We start from the raw sequence: 19,757 nt of genomic DNA, 5'->3' as shown, positions 1-19,757 counted from the left end.
CCGCCTGCCCGAGGGCAGGAGATCAAACAGGTGGTGGGTGTGATGTGTCCTTGATGATGTTTTTGGCCCTAGTGAGATAGCGGGAGCAGGCAATGTCTTCCAGGGAGGGTAGTGAGCAGCCAGTGATTTTTTTGGGCTGTGTTGATTATCCTTTGGAGGGCTTTCTTGTCTGTTGCAGTGCAACTGGAGCACCACACCGAAATGCTGTATACTAGCACACTTTCGATGGTGGAGCGGTAAAAGGCCACCAGCAGCTTGCACTCCAGGTTGTTTTTCCTGAGCACTCTGAGGAAGTGTAGCTGTTGCTGTGCCTTCCTGATGGTTGCTATGGTGTTAGTAGACCAAGAGAGGTCATCAGATATGTGGACTCCCAGGAATTTAAAGGTGTGGACCACACAGTCCCCATTGATGTAGAGTGGGGCTGGGTCAGCGCTGCGCCTCCTGAAGTCCAGAATGAGCTCTTTTGTTTTTGAGGTGTTTAGAGTCAGGTTGTTATCAGCGCACCACACCTCCAGTTTCTGTACTTCATCTCTGTAGGCTGATTCATCATCTCCTGAGATAAGTCCAATCACTGTAGTATCGTCAGCGAATTTGATGATGGTGTTGGTAGAATGAGTGGGAGTGCAGTCATATGTGTACAAAGAGTAGAGTAGAGAGCTCAATACGCAGCCTTGTGGAGAACCGGTGCTGAGCATGATGGTGGAGGAGAGGTGGGGTCCAAGCCTAACAGCTTGTGGGCGGTTCATGAGGAAGTCCTTTATCCAGGTGCAGATGGAGGGAGAGAGGCCCAGATCAGTTAATTTGCTGATTAGAATGTGAGATAAGAACAAATACAAAACCACACAAACAAAACACCAAACAGAAGACCAAAGAGCCGCTGCGTCCATGCGTGCTGCCATCTTGTTCAAGTATACTGCTCTCTATTGAGGATGAGAAATACTCTGCTATTGTACCCATTTAAAGATAAAGACTTATCAGAGTCTTACTACTGTGTTCTACTTAGGTATTCGACTCCATGTTTTATAAATGTCTGCTTCATGAAAGTGATACTGCTGGTAGGCATGGTGTGAGTCAAATGGCATTTAATGAAAGAAGGCACCTCTTGACCTGCATTCAAGTATGCCTGCACACTCAGTTCCTTTACCCAGTGGTCTAACCTGTCATTAGACAGGTGTTCTCTAAAGCATACATACAGTTGCTCAGTGACACACCAAGTGGCAGTCACTTTCACACAGCACATGAGAGATCCCACTGGACATGGGGCTGACTTGGGCACATTCTCACCTGCGACCACAGAAAGGTTGATAGATTTATTGAAACACTGCAGCATCATTGTGGAAGTGCTTCACCTCTTATCCCCAATGCAGACACTGCTTGCTGATGCATGCAATAATGTATGCAATTCAGCCATAGTGATGGCCAGTAAAAAAGGTTAAGCAAAAGCCACTTTATGCCTGCATCTTTCATTGGTTCATATAGCAAGTCGCATAAGCTACTTAGTACAATTTATGCCTTTATTATTTCACATCATTGTGAAAAAAACTTTCCACTAGTCTGTATACAACTGGTGTGTAGACGGAGCATGCACACTAACAAGAGTGTGTATGATCCCTTGCAAACATCCCAGTATGCTGGCCATGCCTGTAATTTCAGAGTGTGTGCTGTGCCAGAGTGACCATTCATCTGGGACAGTAAGTCTGGTCTGTTGGGAATTGGGCATGGAGGACCCTTCAGTAACATCAAAAACAAGTAGAACCATCGTCTTACCAGAATGGGGCCATCAGCAACACTGTTTAAACAGTCTGTTGAATGTCATCCATAACTGCGACAGCAGTAGGACAGCATACAGCTTTCAGTTTGGCTAATCATATGATAACGCATCCTGGCCTAAAGCCTCTAACTTTACCCTGACTGTGAACCACATTGGGCAACGGGCTGTCTGTCTCTTTGCAAAAAGATTGACTACTGCTTTGTCACAGGTGGTCCTTCCTGTGTGCTAGTCCCCTGAAACAGAATCGCTGAAAGACAGTGTATGCACTGTCTAATAATATTGTAGTGATTTTTACTTAAGGCAGCGATGACATAGTGAGTTTCAGTCATACGTCACTTAAGGTGGGTGAAGAGGGGGACAGATGACCCCTCCCTCCTTCTACCTTCAGGTACCAGCTAAGGAATTTCACCTTAACAATATGAGAACAATCCAAAAAGACTGTTCAATAAATTGGAATGAATGTAAATTGGAGGGATTTTGCCAACTGACTTATCTAAACGATTTACGAAAATTCTGGATAACTAGTAGAGCCTCTAATCATCAACACAAGAAGACAGAATGAATTTTATTAACACTAGATAAGCAAGACTAAATATCACAACTATTGAAAGATAATAATAAATGAATATGCAATGCTAATGAATAATAGAACTAACGACTTAACAAAAGATGCCAAATTGACATATGAACATATAGACATATTGGGTGAACACAGAATGGATAAATGCAATGCAGTTGAGTTGAATTTAGAAATGGAAGAGGTATGGTAGCAATATTATATGGTAATATAATATGGGGAAACTACTTAAAGGCTCTGGCAAATGATGATAAATAAATACTTATTTACCATTAAACAAATAATCTAACTATCATTTGTTATGAGCTGACCCCAGATAAATGATACCTAATTCAGAGTATTAATTCAGACTATTAATTTAAAACTGGACAGTTTTAAAACTAACCCTGTAGATAATAATATAATAATATCAGATCAACAATTACAATGTTTTACTCTCCTTCTTGAGACCGAACTCACTGAATTTCACTAATTTCATCATCAAAATCATCAACCTACATACTAGAGCCTTTACTTACATGTTTCTTCAGACAGATAATTCCTGAAACAATCAAACCTCTTTTAAAGATAATCAATTCTTCCCTTAGCATTGGCTATGTACCTAAATCTTTTAAATTAGCAGTTATCAAGCCCCTGATTAAAAAACCTAACCTTGACCCCTGTCAGCTGTCTAACTATAGACCAATATCAAACCTCCCCTTTAACTCCAAGATCCTAGAAAAGGTTGTAGCACAGCAGCTATGCTCATACTTACATAGGAATAACATTCATGAAATGTATCAGTCAGGATTTAGGCCTCATCATAGCACAGAGACAGCACTGGTAAGAGTTGTAAATGACTTACTACTGGCCTCTGATCAGGGTTGTGTCTCCTTGCTTGTGCTGCTTGACCTTAGTGCAGCTTTTGATACCATTGATCATGCTATTCTCCTCGATAGACTAGAAAATGTAGTAGGCATTAGGGGAACAGCCCTTTCCTGGCTCAGGTCTTATTTGACTGATCGTTATCAGTTTGTAAGCGTAAATGGTGACTTCTCTTCTCATACTATGGTAAAGTTTGGTGTCCCGCAAGGCTCTGTTTTAGGCCCACTGCTCTTTTCTCTATATATGCTACCTCTGGGCAAAATTATCCGTAAGCATGGTATTAGCTTCCACTGTTACGCTGATGACACACAGTTGTATGTTTAAGCAAAGCCAGATGACAGATGCCAGCTTAATAAAGTTGAGGAATGTGTAAAAGACATTAGAAAATGGATGCTTATTAACTTTCTCTTACTTAATTCTGACAAGACAGAAGTACTTGTACTAGGACCACATGCAGCTAGAAGTAAGCTCTGGATGACCTTTCTGTTTCATCATGTGCAGCAGTAAAAGACCTTGGTGTGATTATCGACTCTAGTCTTTCTTTTGAAGCTCATGTAGATAATATTACTAGGATCGCTTTCTTTCATCTCAGAAATATTGCTAAAATAAGAAATATATTGTCACTACACGATGCAGAAAAATTAGTTCATGCTTTTGTTACCTCTAGGTTGGATTATTGTAATGCCTTACTGTCTGGATGTTCCAGTAGATGCATAAACAAGCTCCAGTTAGTCCTGAATGCAGCAGCAAGAGTCCTTACTAGAACTAGAAGATATGACCACATCACCTCTATCTTATCAACACTGCTCTGGCTCCCATTCAAATTTCGTATTGATTGTAAAATACAACTATTGAACTATAAAGCACTAAATGGTCTCGCGCCACAGTACCTGAGTCAACTTTTGGTCTTTTATGATCCACCACGCCTACTTAGATCAAAAGGTGCAAGCTATTTGTTGGTACCTCGAATAGTAAGGGCTACAGCTGGGGTAGAGCTTTCTCTTACAAAGCCACACAGTTATGGAACAGCCTTCCACTTAGTATTTGGGGCTCAGACACAGTCTCAGTGTTTAAGTCTAGGCTGAAAACATATTTGTTTAGTCAAGCCTTTTGTGAATAGTTTTTTCTTAGGTACAGGGGCAGGTCTGGAGGGGTCACAGGCATAGAGTGTTGTGGTGAACTGGGATGTTTGGATGCTGTCGCCCCCCCCACTCTCACACGTTCACTCAGGCTTGTAGACGGTGGAGTGGCTGGCTGCCTTATGTCCCAGGGTGCCCTCATGTCTGTGTTAGCTTCTGGCTCTCACTTTTAGTTATGCTGTCATAGCTAGTCTTGCCGGAGTCCCTGCTTGCACTCTGCACGCAAAGTACATTGTCCTCAACCATTAGAGTACAAAAGCTTACCTAACAATCTCTCCCTCTCTCTCCATCTCTCTCTCACTCTCTGTCGAGCTACACATGCTACTTCTGAGATGCCAGTGATCCTGACCCCTTCTGCTCTCCAGACCTGCTTGACCCATCCTGATGCCCTACTTCTGGTTGGAGTTCTCATCGGTTGAGTTCGCTCGCTGCTGCTGGGGGTGGGCCTATATGGATGGCCTGAAAAACCATTTGGATTGCTGGGGATGGTGCCACCTGGGGGCTGTGGAGATGGCATGGGGATCACATATGGGGAGCTGTACTGTAATGCCTTGGGACTGCGATTGCTGTAGTGGCTTTGGGGCTGCAGTTGCCATAAGCACCCTCGGGCTCAGGACTCCATCTGTCAGAGTTTTGGTCCTTTTTCAGCGTTTTTTTTGTTGTCATGTTTTTTTTTCCCCTCTAGATGTTGCCCAGCCTTAGTTTTCTTTGCTGTAATTGGTTTCATTGCTTTCACCTGTGTCTTGTTCCCATTCTATGTATTTAAGCCGTCCCTTTTGCCTTTGTTCCCTGCTTGGTTATTGTTTTTTGCTAAGCCCCTGTTGTCTTTCTCGTCGCGTCTTTCGAGCTAAATATCTTCTGTGTTTTTTCCCTAGCGCCATGAACTTCAGGAACTTCAGCTCCGTGGCAGCCCCGTTATCAGCACTCACCAAGGGCACCTCCGCCGGCTGGAGCCAGGATGCTGAGTCAGCCTTCTGCAAACTCAAGACCCGCTTCTCCTCGGCTCCCATTCTGGTTCTCCCGGATCCAGAGATTCCATTTGTCATAGAGGTTGATGCCTCTGAAGTAGGAGTCGGAGCTGTGCTGTCTCAAAGGGGTAAAGACAGCAAGCTGCACCCCTGCGCCTTCTTTTCCCACCGTCTTACCCCGACTGAGAGAAACTACCATGTGGGTGATCGAGACCTTCTGGCTGTTAAGTCAGCACTGGAGGAGTGGAGGCATTGGCTCGAGGGCGCTAAACACCCGTTCCAAGTACTCACGGACCACAAAAATCTCGAGTACATCCAACAAGCCAAGCGGCTCAATCCCCGACAGGCGCGTTGGTCACTGTTCTTCAACAGATTTCACTTTGTCCTGTCTTACCGCCCTGGTTCCAAGAACCTGAAGCCAGATTCACTGTCCCGTGTCTACGCAAGCACGTCGCGAGAGGATAAAGTCCTCCCTATCATCCCGAGCTCAAAAATAGTAGCTCCTGTCAGGTGGAAACTTGAGGACACTGTGAGGCAAGCCCAAGCCAGAGAACCCGACCCAGGAAGCGGCCCGACCGCTTGTATGTACCCAAGGCTGTTCGATCCCCGGTTCTTCAGTGGGGGCATTCCTCCCGTTTCTCATGTCACCCGGGTCCCTTGCGTACTCTCGAGTTCCTCCAGAGGCGATTTTGGTGACCTACCATCAAGGAGGACGTCACCACCTATGTCAGGGCCTGTCCTGTATGCAACCAGAGCAAAACTATGCACCAGTCTCCCCAGGGCCTCCTGCAGCCTCTTCCCGTCCCTCACAGACCTGGTCCCACCTGTCCATGGACTTCATTACCGGGCTTCCACCGTCCCACGGTAACACCAGCGTCATGGTCATTGTTGACCAGTTTTCCAAGGCCATCAAGTTCATCCCCTTGCCCAAACTACCCACAGCCAAAGAAACAGCTGAGTTTATCGTCACTCATGTTTTCCGCACCTTTGGCATACCACGGGACATCGTCTCTGATCGGGGACCCCAATTCTCCTCGCGATTCTGGCGGGCCTTCTGTGAGTCGCTGGGGGCCTCTGTGAGCCTATCATCCGGGTTCCATCCCGAGTCCAACGGTCAGACTGAGAGAATCAACCAGGATCTCGAGACCACCCTGAGGTGTATGGCTGCCAACAACCCGTCCTCCTGGTCCACCTTCATCATGTGGGTGGAATACGCGCTATGTCCGGCTAGTACGGGGCTCCCGGCAGTATCTCGTGGACTGGGAAGGCTATGGCCCGGAGGAACACTCCTGGGTCCCGGCCCGGGACATCCTGGACCCTGGGCTCATTCGGGACTTTAATGCGCGCCGGCCCGGGTCTTCGGGAAGGAACATCAGGAGCCGTTACTGGGGGGGTGGGGTGGGGTGGGTGTGGGGGGGGTTCCTGTCAGAGTTTTGGTCCTTTTTCAGTGTTTTTGTTGTTGTCATGTTTTTTTTCCCCACTAGATGTCGCCCAGCCTTAGTTTTCTTTGTTGTAATTGGTTTCATTGCTTTCACCTGTGTCTTGTTCCCGTTCTGTGTATTTAAGCCGTCCCTTTTGCCTTTGTTCCCCGCTTGGTTATTGTTTTTTCCTAAGCCCCTGTTGTCTTTCTCGTCGCTTCTTTCGAGCTAAATATCTTCTGTGTTTTTTCCCTAGCGCCATCATCTTGTTTTTTGTCTTTTTTTCCCTTTTTCTCTTTTTTCATTTTTTGGCTGTTTTCAGTTCCCCTGCCTCGTCTTCATTTTTGAGATCCTTTACCTTCTTGTTTCTCCCCGTTTTGCCCTTGTGTTATTTTTCTTGACTTTTAATAAATATTCTTGTGCACTACCTCGGCATTTGCATTGTGGGTTTACCGCCTCCCTGTGGCTCAACGGTAAAACGTCCGTCCCTCACGCCACCAGGTTCGATCCCCAGTCCTGACACCATCAGTGGACAGTGGATAGGTTATAACCAACCAGACTTCCTGTGAAACCTGTGATGAATTTATTGGTTGCACTATTTATCCATATAGTACACAATAATAGAAGGGATTTATTTATAATTGCACTATCCATTGCACCCAGATGAGGATGGGTTCCCTTTTGAGCCTGATTCCTCTCAAGGTTTCTTCTTCATATTGTCTCAGGGAGTTTTTCCTTGCCACCGTTGCCTCTGGCTTGCTCATTAGGGATACATTCACATATTTACAATATATTTTTTTAATGCATTTATTTCTGTAAAGCTGCTTTGTGACAATGTCCACTGTTAAAAGCGCTATTCAAATAAAACTGAATTGAATTGAATAGGTTGGTGTCTGGAATTCCAAGGGCTGGTGATTGGCACAAGGCTTGCTTGAGGTTCTTGAATGCTGCCATTTGCTCATTGTTCAACTGTAACTTTTTTGGAGTCTTTTCCTCCCTTCAGCATGTCATTCAATGGTTGCGCCACAATTGTGTATGAATCAGCCCATGCTCTGTTGAAATTACAAAGTCCAAGGAACAATCGTAACTCATGAACTGTAGTGGTGGTTTGGCTTTGCGGATTGCCTTTGTTTGAGCAACAGAAATTTCTCATTACCCTTGTGAGATTTTCTGTCCCAGATAGGTCACTTCCTTTTGGCAAAGTTGGGCTTTTGACAGACTCGCATTGAGTACTTTTTCTACTAAGAAGTCCAGGATCGTCTTCGCATGGTTATCATGCTGTTCTTTAGTCTCAGAAGCCATCAAAACGTTGTCAACATAATTTTTCTCTGGAGCCTCTCTGAGGTGATGGTGGAGTGCCATGTGATACACCATGGGACTATTGTGATGACCTGGAGGTAATCTGGTCCAGGTGTACTAGCCAATGGCACCACCCATGCTTTTTGCCATGTCAATCACAGTGACCCACTGATGTTCTGGCTTGAAAACACTGAACAGCATTGAAATGTCCACCATCATTGCGTTTTGTCTGTCAGTGTGTTGATTGACAATGCGGTAATCCACTGTTAGCCTCCACTCGCTTAAGCTTTTTTCACTGGAAACATGGGACATCTTTACAAACTGTGTGTCTTTACCAGAATGCCTCTTTATTCCAACTGCTGAATGTTGGGTAGAATTCCATCCATTGCTGTCTTACGGAGGGGATATTGTTTAGGGAAAGGAGGAACTTGGCCTGAATCCATGAGTACTTGCACCAGGCCTCTCTGAAGCATGCTTCATATATTGCAAATGGTTCATTTGCACTCTGTACACAGCTGAGAAGTTTTCCCCAGCATATATGTGCATGTGCTTGATTGTGAATCCATTCCTCTAGTGCAGCCCATGCAGCATCAATATTTTGTTTGTCTTCACCAATGGCTTCATCTATGGCTTATGAGAGTGTAGCTTGTTCTCGTCAGTAAAGCATTCAGAATCATCACTCCGTCATATGGATCATGTAGTACGTCATGTACATTGTAAGTACCATTGAGCTGACGAAGTTCATGCCATGTTTTCATCCCATCTTCTCTAGGATGTTTCATGTCTTTACTCCACTTAGCAATGTCAGCAGGAGCAGGCATCCTCTGACTCTTGTTTTCATAGGTCTCAGTTGCATCACTTCTTCTGATTCATTGGAATTTCACTCTCATCCATTACTGGTAAAGGACAATGTGTCATTTCGGGCAGCAGCTGGCAACCTTGTTCCATTTTTCTCTTTTCTCTAAGATTATTGCAGTTCACAAGTTTCATGTCTAGAGGGCGACTTTGGTCTGAACTCATCTCAAATTAAGGAGGAGCGCTGGGTAAGCCATAAGAACAGGCATAAGGAGGGGCGCTCAGGAGAGTGGGGAGATGCGACACCAGTGTATTTCAACTTTTTCTTTATTTTCTTTGACAATTTCACTAGTCTAGTCAACAACAAAAGCTGTTTCATATGCATTCTTAATTTTCTCTGTGTTCCACAAGGATTACAAGGAGATAATTCTTTTGCCATGACTCTTAGTCACTTGGTTAATTCACAATGGTTGACACACAGTTGAAACATGAAAAAACAGAACAGAGATGTAGACATCAGACATAGACAGAAACATGTTGACACACTTTTTATACTTCTGCAGGAATTCATTTTCTTCTGACTTAGGCATCTCTTCTTACTGACTTCCTTCAGAGCAGTATCTCACAACTCATTTACATATATAATCCAATATATGTCTTTTGCAGTTTTACTGGCAATCACAGCTCTCTCCACATCACAGCAATTCAACATTCAGCAATCCAATATTTAACACTACCGACCCCAGATTCATTCACTGAATCTTCACCAGGAAGCGTTCGCACTTATGCTTAAGATTTTTCTTATCCATGCAGCATAAACTTCCATAACTTGTTGGCAAACCTTTCTTGATTTTACTTCACATCACAGATTACTTTGATATGGCCTGAGGCATTAAATGTTCCACAGCAGGAAAGAAGGAGCATTGATGTCTTACCTCCATGATGCACATGCTTTGTTGTTTCCTGATGAAAAACACTCACCCACCAGACTCAGGCCCTGTTCGAGCTGCATGTGGAACAAGAGCAGTGGTTCATGGCTCTCCTCAAGACTCTGACCAAGGACCAACAGGGGCTTTGGAGCTTGGTCCAGCTGGCAGGTACTCCAGCAGCAGCTAAGGCCCACATCACACTATCGAAGATGAGACCACAGGATGACCCAGAAGCAATCGCCAAGCTTTTGAGAGTGCCGTGGAAGCGTGGGGTTGGCGAGAGTCCCAGTTGGTGGTCCATCTGCTACCCCTGCTGGGGAAGCCCAGCTTGAAGCTCAACAGCTTCAGGTCATGAACCTGCTGGAGTACCTGGACCTGAAGAGAGCAATCTTGCAAAGTGTCAGCCACACCCCGGAACAACACCATTAGCACTTCTGCTCACTGACATACAGTGAGCTTGACTGCCTGTGGACCGTATGGTACAGAAGCAGATTGTTGCCAGATTGCTGGAAGAGCTGGTGGAATGGGTCCAGTGCCACCGGCTGGTATCCCCGGAGGAGGAGACAACTGACCGAGGACCATTTAGCGGCGTAAGTGGAGGCAAGCATCCCCTGAAGAATAGTTATGGTTTTTCATTATAGCTCTTATAGCTCTTCTCACTTTTCATATTATCAGCATGATATGTAATTTTCAGAATTAGTGGAGCATGTTAAACAGTTCTCAGAGTTCTCATGTGTTAATGAAAACCTCCTTAGAATCCATCTATTGTGAATAGGAATGTGTTTGCCAGTGCCGAGGAGACAGTTTTATCTGTTTGATGGCCTTGAGTTAGCAGCCTAAGTAAGACGTTTAGAGAAAGGGATTTTTGAGTATGTAAGCAGCTGAGGACTGAAACATGAAGGGACAACACGTATGTATGTATATGAAGCTTCAGTAAAACTTACATTCTTAACATTCTTAAAACATGACAAGGCATGGTGTTATAGCAGGGTTCCAGAATAACATTTTTAAGAATCATTCCAGAACTGTCTCAAAACTTTGTGTCAGCCATGCCAAATTGAAAATTGACCATCTTAAATATAATATATTACAGTTTTCCTGCTCAGCTTACCACTGCCATAGGAATTGGAGGAGAGTGTGACATTTGACTATCCACAGTTGACTGACATGGCGTTCCACCAAACACAGCTTAGATTTATTCTAGACTTAAGCTATAAAAAAAAGTCCCACCTTCATTACCACTCTGAACTTCATTATTTTCCAATAACTGTTTTATTGCTCTTGAATTTGGCATTTTTAAAAATTTATTAAAGAACGATATGTCTTTTAATCCATTTTGATCCATTTTACAGTTCTGTTTAATGTTGTGGAATATTCTCAAAACAAGTTAATTCCTGTTATCATAACAACTATAAACAGTCATTCCCTCACCAGCCTCTCTTTTTTCTCTCACTTGAAGTTAATAAGACAAAAATAAAACAGCTTGTAATGTTACCAAGAAACTGCAAAGTTACAGTTTTACTTCTGACTGTTACAAAGTGCTGACACGGGAGCGTTCTTCCGGTCCATATCAACAATTACATATGTTTTTAAATCAATTTATGTGGAGCATCCACGATACAAGTCCCTGTGTAATTTGTCACTCTCGAAACAATAAAGTATTAGAATGAGCACATTAATATAAACTTATGATTTGTCTTGCAGCTGGCACTACTGTCAGAGCTGTTATAGAAAACACCTTCTGACCTTCTAATCAGAATTGAGCTTTCAACAGCACTGTGGTACACAAAGGTCTGCAGTGGTATCATCTCCCAGTTTTATCATTTTTTTCTGTCTCCCTCTAATATGTAAGCCCTAGATCTCTCATTCCAGAGCCATCCCAGCAGTATGCCAACAAATCACAGGTGACCACAAGAGTATTTTTTGAAAATGTTCATTGTAAATTAAGTGTAATGTACAGAGGGTGTGTAGATGTTGCGTTCGATGTTATAGAAGTTTGTGATTCTGGAGACAGAAAGCTGTTTTGGCGCTGTCAACCACAAGCAGGGCTCTCTCACACACACAGTAAGGTACACCCCTGAGGCATTGTGAGTTTAATCTTGTTGACTGTGTGAACTTAGTGAACATTCAAAGTAGTTTGGTAAGTTTAGCCAGTCACTCCTTTTTCAACAAACTCCACCAACATAAATGTTCAGATGGATAATTTACTGCAGGTGGGAGAGCCAGGTGAAAATCATGGACAGCAGTGATTTTTTTCCTCAAAAATATGTTGTGTTGAGTGTCAATGTTGACTGCTGTTTACCAGTATATTTTCAGTCAGTACATTAAATCAGCTACATCAGATACTTACATTAGTTTGATTAACATGATGGAATAGCCAATGTCAGCTAGCTAGCAAATAGTAGCTCAGTCAGCCATGACTCAAAGCTCTAATTTTTTTCTTGACAACAGTAAAATTAATATACACTCACCTCTAAAAGTATTGGAACAGCAAGGCCAATTCTTTTGTACTTACAGAGAAATGCATCCAGTCTAACTGGGAGGATTAGTAGAGGGAACATCATCATGCAGCAAGACAATGATCTAAAATACACTGCTAACACAACAAAGGAGCTCACCAGGGGAAAAATAGGAAGGTTTTAGACTGGCCAAGTCAATCACCAGACCTTAACCCAATTGAGCATGCATTTCATCTCCTGAAGAGGAGACTGAAGGCAGAAACCCCAAAAACAAACAACAACTGAAAGAAGCTGTGGTACAAGCCTGGAAAAGCATCATGACTGGAACTCCAATTAAAAAAGACAGACAGCAGGTCCAAGAACTACTGGCTGCATTGCAACTACCAAAAGAAGTGTCCATCGTTAAAGTTAAAGCACACACAAAACAAAACACAGAAGAAGCAAAAAGAAATGCGCTAGCAGACGGGGCTGCAAAGTTAACTGCCAAGGAAGGGGTTAATAAAGTGGCAGGCGATAAAATGACTGAGACAAAGACAAACCTGAAAGCTCTACAAGCAGGAACTTTGACTGACATCAAATAACTACAAGAAGGAAGTAGTCAAGAGGAGAAATGGTCCTGGATGGAAAATGGAGCAAAAAAAGCATATAGACAATAAAAAAAAACTGTGGAAACACGGAAACAAAGTTGTTGCTCCTGCAAAGTTACTACCATATCTGGCTACACAGATAAATTCTCTGGGTCACACTGGAATGGAAGAGATGGTCTACAGATTTAGAACTACAAGGTGGAAACCAGCGTTCAGGAAAGAAGCCAAGAGTGTTCATGGATGGTGTGTCATCTGTCTAAAAAACAACTGGGGGGAGAACCAAAACTCCTGGGATGAAAACTCCAGCACCTCCAAGCCCATTCCAACATTTGCAAGTGAACTACATAACTGTGCCAAAGTCACATGGCTACTCAGAAGTTTTAGTCCTGGTGGACAAATTCTCAAGGTGGGTGGAAGCATTTCCAACAAGACGAGCTACCCATACTGCAAAAGTGCTGGTTAAAGACATCATTTCTCATTGGGTCGTCCCAGAGGTCGTGGACTCTTTACAGGAGTTGTCTGCAAGGAAGTGTGCCGGATGTTAGGAAATTCCACTGTCCACATCAACCTCAGTCATCGCAAGTGGTGGAGAAAATGGACTGAACCAAGATGCATCAGGAAGGCTCTCCTGGACAGAAGCACTTCCCCTTGTCTTATGCAATATATGAGCCACCCAAATCAAAGACACTGGACTTAGCCCATATGAAGTTATCACAGGCAGACTAATGTCATTGCCAGGAACGACTGAACAATTATTAATTTCTGATTTTTACATTTTAACTTTAATTTATTATTTAATGCACAGTCTAAAGAGGAGTAGGCCAGGTTTCTATTTCACTGCAAGTTATATACTGTATATAATTGCGTATGCGACAAATAAAAATCTTGAATCTTGAAGTGCGAGGGACCTTATCAGTTTATCCTTGTCACTGACGCAGCAGTAAATGTGAAAGGAAAACCAAATTGGATTCATGCCACACATGTGAAGTTGGCCAATGAAAGAGCTGAACAGAAGGAGCAAAAAGTCCATCAGGTGAAGTACTGGTGACTCTCCCTGACTGGCCTATGCATGCTTGTTCTACATGTCGTAAGTCATACACAGGCAAGAAGAAAGATTCACAGAATTTCTAGAGACTCAGTAAAACTATCAGAACATTTAATCTTTATTATACATGTAGTCTTAGATGTTATGTTATACCATTATATCATGTAGTCTTATGAATGTTGTTTTTCTCTGAGTGATTTTTTTCTTTAATTGATGAATATTGTGTGTTATTAATTGTGTACTCTCTAAGTTTAATGTGTAATAACCAAGGTCATTCTGAGGTATATGATGAGCACCCTGAATTGGTGGTAGACAACACATTCTTGAGAGCTGCTCATGGTTTTTCACAAGCCCTGAGAAGAGAGCAATTTTGAATTTGTGGCCTTTTACCCCAGAGTGCTGATATTTATCCACAAATCGCCAAACCATTCTCCTTAAGAGAACATATTACTATCCTCAGTGAACTGAGTGCCGAGTGCCCATATTTCCATCCAAATCTTGCATTCCATCTCAAACCAGTGACAGATAGTAGAGAGCCCATTCCATTAGCATATGTACCCAAAGGCTTAATCTGTTTCACAAATGATGGTAATGGTCCACAAGTAGGCTGAAGTTATTCTCATTATTTGCGTTATGGCTCACCACTTGTTAAAATCACTACAGACACACATACAGACACTTTCGTGCCTGTGTGGGAGAGAGACCAACCGGTGTATAATGGTACTCTATTTATATGCGTAGACATGCCTATCATGTGCTACCTGCTAATTGGGCAGGATCCTGTTACTGGGGTTATGTAGTGCCAGCCCTGAGGCATACCCCAGACCCTAAACATAGCTCTTGATGAGATTTGGAGAGTTGTTCATAATATGGAGTACATTGCTAATGACACTGCTACAGCCCTTGCATAATTATCCTCAGAAATAGCAGCAGTACATAAAATGACTCTTCAAAATCGCATGGCCCAAGATATATTACTGGTGGAAAAGGGGGGTACCTGTGCTATCACTGGTAAAGAGTGTTCATCCCAGACATATCCAAGAACATTTCCTCTCTAGTAGAAGACATACATCAGCAATTGCAGTCTTTGAGGTAGGGTGATTGGATACTAAGCTCATGGCTGTCATCCGGGGACAGACCATGGTTTTCCATGATCATTCAAATAGCCATGCCAGTCATTCTTCTCTTACTATCTTTCGACGTTGCTGCTGCCATAAGGACGACATGTATTTCCGGCTGCCTTCAGACAGCCAGAGTTTCAGTGCTTCATACTACTACACCAACTACCTTACATCAAGATTACATTTTTGAATTATAAGGCTTTCCCAGTAAAACAGTAGAACATATTTTCAGCCTCACCATTTAGCTCAGCAATCTCAGTTATCATTTAATTTTTGGTCATTCATGTAATCCCTAATTAATTCACTTAATTAATTCATTCATTTATATAGACAGTATACACACACACACACACACATCTATATATATATATATATATTACACATTTATCCATATATAATCAATATATACTTGTAAATACTTATATTTATTATAAATTATATATTAATTAACATAATTATACTTGTTAATTAATCAATTAATTAATCAAAAAGGGGTGATTGAAGAATAATTATAGTTTTTCATTATAGCTCTTATAGCTCTTCTTACATTTAATGTTATAGTATGTAATTTTCAGACTTAGTGGAGCATGTTAAACAGTTCTCAAGATTCATGTGTCAATGAAAACCTCCTTACAATACATCTGTTGTGAACAGAAATTTGTTTGCCAGGGCCAAGGAGACAGTTTTATCTGTGTGCTCACCTTGAGTTAGCAGCCTAAGATGTTTAGTTAGCAGTAAGATGTTTAGAGAAAGGACTTTTTAAGTATGTAGACAGTTGAGGACTGAACCTTGAAGGGACAACACCTGTGTATGTATATGAAGCTTCAATAAAACTATTCCTCTTCTTCAACTTTGTGCCTGCTTGCATCTTTATTAAGAAGAAAATCAGAAAATTACTCCATCACCCAATACTCCACCACCCAATCCATCACCCCCCTTCTTCTCTCTCACTCTCACTCCCCATAATAGGTTATATCGTGTGAAGCAGGACACTCAAACAAAGGAAGAAACAACCCAACTGTTGGTCCCAAAGAGCCCCAGGGAAATGCTTTTCCATACGGCTCATCATAATCCTCTGGCTGGGCATTTAGGTCAGGATTAAACACTTAACTTTCTCATGACCCGTTTCTATTGGCCAGGCATTCACAGCAATGAATGCAGGTGGCGTGTGGCATGTCGTGATTGTCAGCTGGTGAATCCGCCATCCACCCCAAAAGTGCCAATGCGTCCCCTTCCATTAGTCAACAAAGAATTGGCATGGACCTCATTGGGCCATTAGAATAGAAAAATACACAAGAGCATCGCTTTGTATTATATTTAGTGGATTATGCAATGTGATACCTGGCAGTCATGCCTCTCCACAACATCTCAGCACACATCATTGCGGAGGAACTTATTGGGGATTAAATTGATTCGAATGGTTGGCCTAGTCGAGCGGTTTAATCAGATGCTTAAAAATATGATTCATAAGTTCATGCATGATGATGATTGGAATTGGGATAAGTGGCTCTAACCCCTGCATTCGTGCATGTCTCTGTGCCAGGCTGCAAGTGACCAAGCATTGAAAAGCGCTCATTGAATAAAAAGAGAGAGAAAAAAAAAAACTTTATCCCCAAAACTTTATGCCTTCCAACTCCTTATGGCACGGCTCCTGAAGCACCCAAAACTTAGGAGGGAACCACTGAGAAGCAATGACCACGGCCAGAGATGGGAGCGATGACTACATCAAGGCCGGGGTGGCATCCTCCGTGAAGCAAGGACGCAGTGTGACGTACTCAGTTGCAGAGGCAGGTGAAGACAAAATCACTGACTTGGGCTTGAGCCCTCTCCCCCAAAAAAACTTCTCAGGTAAAGCGGTGCAGCAAGCGGACTCGACGTGGTGCTGACCATCTCAAGCTGCTGATGCTGTCCAAGAAACGGAGATTCCTCCTGGGTCAATCTCATTAAGCCTGCTGCATCCATGTTAAGGCTTGGCATTCTAGGTGGATGCAGGTGCAGACTTTCTTTATTTTTTAAACATAGTGTAAACTGAATGAAAACAGTCAAGGCAAGGATCAAAGGACTAGAAAAATAAGAAAGGGTACAAACCAAGAATCTAACCATGAGAACACAACAGCAGGTAACTACTAACATTATCACAACACAATACAATACAACGCAAAAGGCCAAGCAACTAAGGAGAGAAAACACAGAACTTATAAAGGGGAATTAATCAAGGAAAACGCAAGACAGATGTGCATAGGAAATCAGTGAAACAACCAAGGAAGACATTCAAACTATGAGGGAGGTTGCCCTCTAGCGATCTGGAGAGGACTTGTCCATGGTGGACATGACAAGAACATTCATCACAATCTGCAATATGTACACATTCATTCAAGATATTAAAAATATGGTTTCAAATTTGCCAAGAATCATATACTAACAGCAGCCACAATATAATGTGTCAATAACCAAAATGCATCTGAGAAATGTTACCTGCTAGGTGTCCTCTGGTGTTGTGGTGACAGTGAGTCACTTAGTTTTGCCTGTAAGTCCTTGTGGTTATCTTCCTCCTCTGACATGCTTACACTACCCTTCTCATCCTCCCTCGTAATGCAAGACATCTGATTGTAGATGCTGAAGTAACCCAGAGGTCAGAAGAAGGGATTGTCAGAAAAGGTATTGGATGCATATGCATCCATATGCATGCCATGAGTCATATGTCACAATGTGCAGACACAGACCTAAACGAGCAATTTTATGCATCATTTCACAATATAATATAATATAATATAATATAATATAATATAATATAATATAATATAATATAATATAATATAATATAATATAATATAATATAATATAATATAATATAATATAATACAATACAATATAATATTCTCTGTCTCCATTATCATTCCCCATGGGTTGCAATTGTTAGATTTTTTTTTTTTTGGTAATTGTATGTTTGGTACAGTATTGTTTTTAATATATTTAGGATACTGAAGAAGTACTAGCATTTTAAGTACTAAATGAACATAGGTCTGGGAAACACAGGTATATAGAGTGTAGCTGTGCTGAGTTGACATGCCAGGTGTTTCTGGCACAGAGCATACCACAACCTGAATCTGTTCTCTCTGGGGCAGCTGGGGGGTGAATCTACAGTGCTCGGCACTTCAAAACTGTCTTTATAACTTTCTTCTTCCTTATCCATTATGCTGCTCTTACTGGAGTGACTGAAGACTGATTCCTGTAAATTGATATCCAGAGTTACACTCTGTCATGCAGTATTCGTACCGTATAGCACACCAATGTGAATTTTACTTGTGTCCAACCTATTTAGTGGCAGTAGTAGACTGTAAAATGGCACAAATGTGGCTATAGGAGTGCAATAATTAAAAGATTAAACTTCAAGCATGAACTTCGATGTTGGCTTGACAGAGTCCTCTAAAAATGCTAAAAGAGTTAAGTAAGGAATAACACATGACAGACCATGCTGTTATATGTAAATAATGCACACCAGTGGAGCTGTGATTAATGTTGTGGGTTATAGTTAGATTTAATGTAGTGGAACGTCTGAGAGTTAGTTCCTGTTCTCACTTACGTTATGACTATCATTCTTTACCAGCCTCTCTCTCTCTCTCTCTCTCTCTCCCTCGCTCTGATCGCTCTCACACACACACACACACGCACACACACACACACACAGCTGCTCCCTTCATGACCTTAAGGCCCTCCAGAGAGTCATGAGGGCATCTGAACTCATCATTGGCAACAATTACCCAGCCTTACAGGACATCGTCCATACATGATGTCTGAGGAAGGCTCACAAAATCGCCACATACTGCAAACACCCAGCACACAGACTGTTTACCAGACTGCCATTAGGCAGACCAGCAGGTTGAAGAACAGTTTCTACCTGCAGGCCTTCAGGACCCTGAATAAACCTTCTCCCACTCTTTCACTCATACCTCCACTACCACCCACACCTTACACACTGTTCACCTCACTGACAGCTCACAGACACTCATGGAATATCTCTTCACTTGTCTATCACTTTTGGGCATGTTTCAATATTTCTAAGGGCACTATAATCACTTGACTGCCACTAAAGACTCAGTCCAGTCTCTATGCAATATATTTATCATATTTATTACACATTACTTTGTACTGCTGTTTCACCTGCTGCTTCACCTGCATGTCTATAAATGACTGTTCAGACCCTGCACATGCACACAGCTACTATTTTTTTTTACTACATTTTGCACTCTTGTTCACATAATGTGACTGCACATATTCCAGTGTCTACAGTTAGGATCTGCACTTTACTTACTTACTTATTAGGTGTACATAACCAGTATGCCTAATATATTCTGCATATTTTGTATGTATATTGTATTTGTACATAATTTCCCCCTCTCTTTCTTCTTCTCCTTCCACGCTCATCTTCTTATGTACAGTCAGGTCCGGAAGTATTTGGACAATGACCAAGTATTTGTGATTTTGCCTTTATGCACCACCACAATGGATTTGAAATAAAACAATCAAGATGTAATCGAAGTGTAGACTTTCAGCTTTATTTTAAGAGGTTCCACAAAAATATGGCATTTACCATTTAGGAATTACAGCCATTTTAAGCAAAGTACTTCCATTTTCAGGGGCTCAAAGGTATTAGGACAATTGACTGACAAGAAGTTAACTGACCAGGTGCGGTCCATTCCCTTGTTAGTTCAAGACAAATGAAGTAGATAAAAGGTCTGGAGTTGATATCAGGTATTGAGTTGGCATTTGGCAGCTGTTCGACTG

General features: G+C 42.3%; 1 protein-coding gene across 5 annotated transcripts in view; it reads right to left on the bottom strand.

Annotated features, from left to right (window-relative positions):
• LOC113533145 (protein AKNAD1) overlaps positions 1–19,757 on the bottom strand; it is a 39,465-nt gene that overhangs the window by 12,615 nt on the left and 7,093 nt on the right. For 4 of the 5 annotated variants that reach the window (XM_053227430.1, XM_053227427.1, XM_053227428.1 and 1 more), the window contains 2 exons: positions 18,068–18,201; positions 17,448–17,588 (listed from right to left, as the gene is read on the bottom strand). In XM_053227430.1, the coding sequence (XP_053083405.1) occupies positions 17,448–17,588; positions 18,068–18,201 (275 nt within the window). The remainder of the gene's footprint in view (positions 1–17,447; positions 17,589–18,067; positions 18,202–19,757) is intronic. The other variant, XM_053227429.1, reaches the window with a different exon arrangement.

Source organism: Pangasianodon hypophthalmus, chromosome 21 (genome assembly GCF_027358585.1).
Source record: "Pangasianodon hypophthalmus isolate fPanHyp1 chromosome 21, fPanHyp1.pri, whole genome shotgun sequence".
NCBI classification, from domain to species: Eukaryota; Metazoa; Chordata; class Actinopteri; order Siluriformes; family Pangasiidae; genus Pangasianodon; species Pangasianodon hypophthalmus.
Note: the sequence above shows the minus strand (reverse complement) of the source record. Positions and strands in the feature narration are given on the sequence as shown.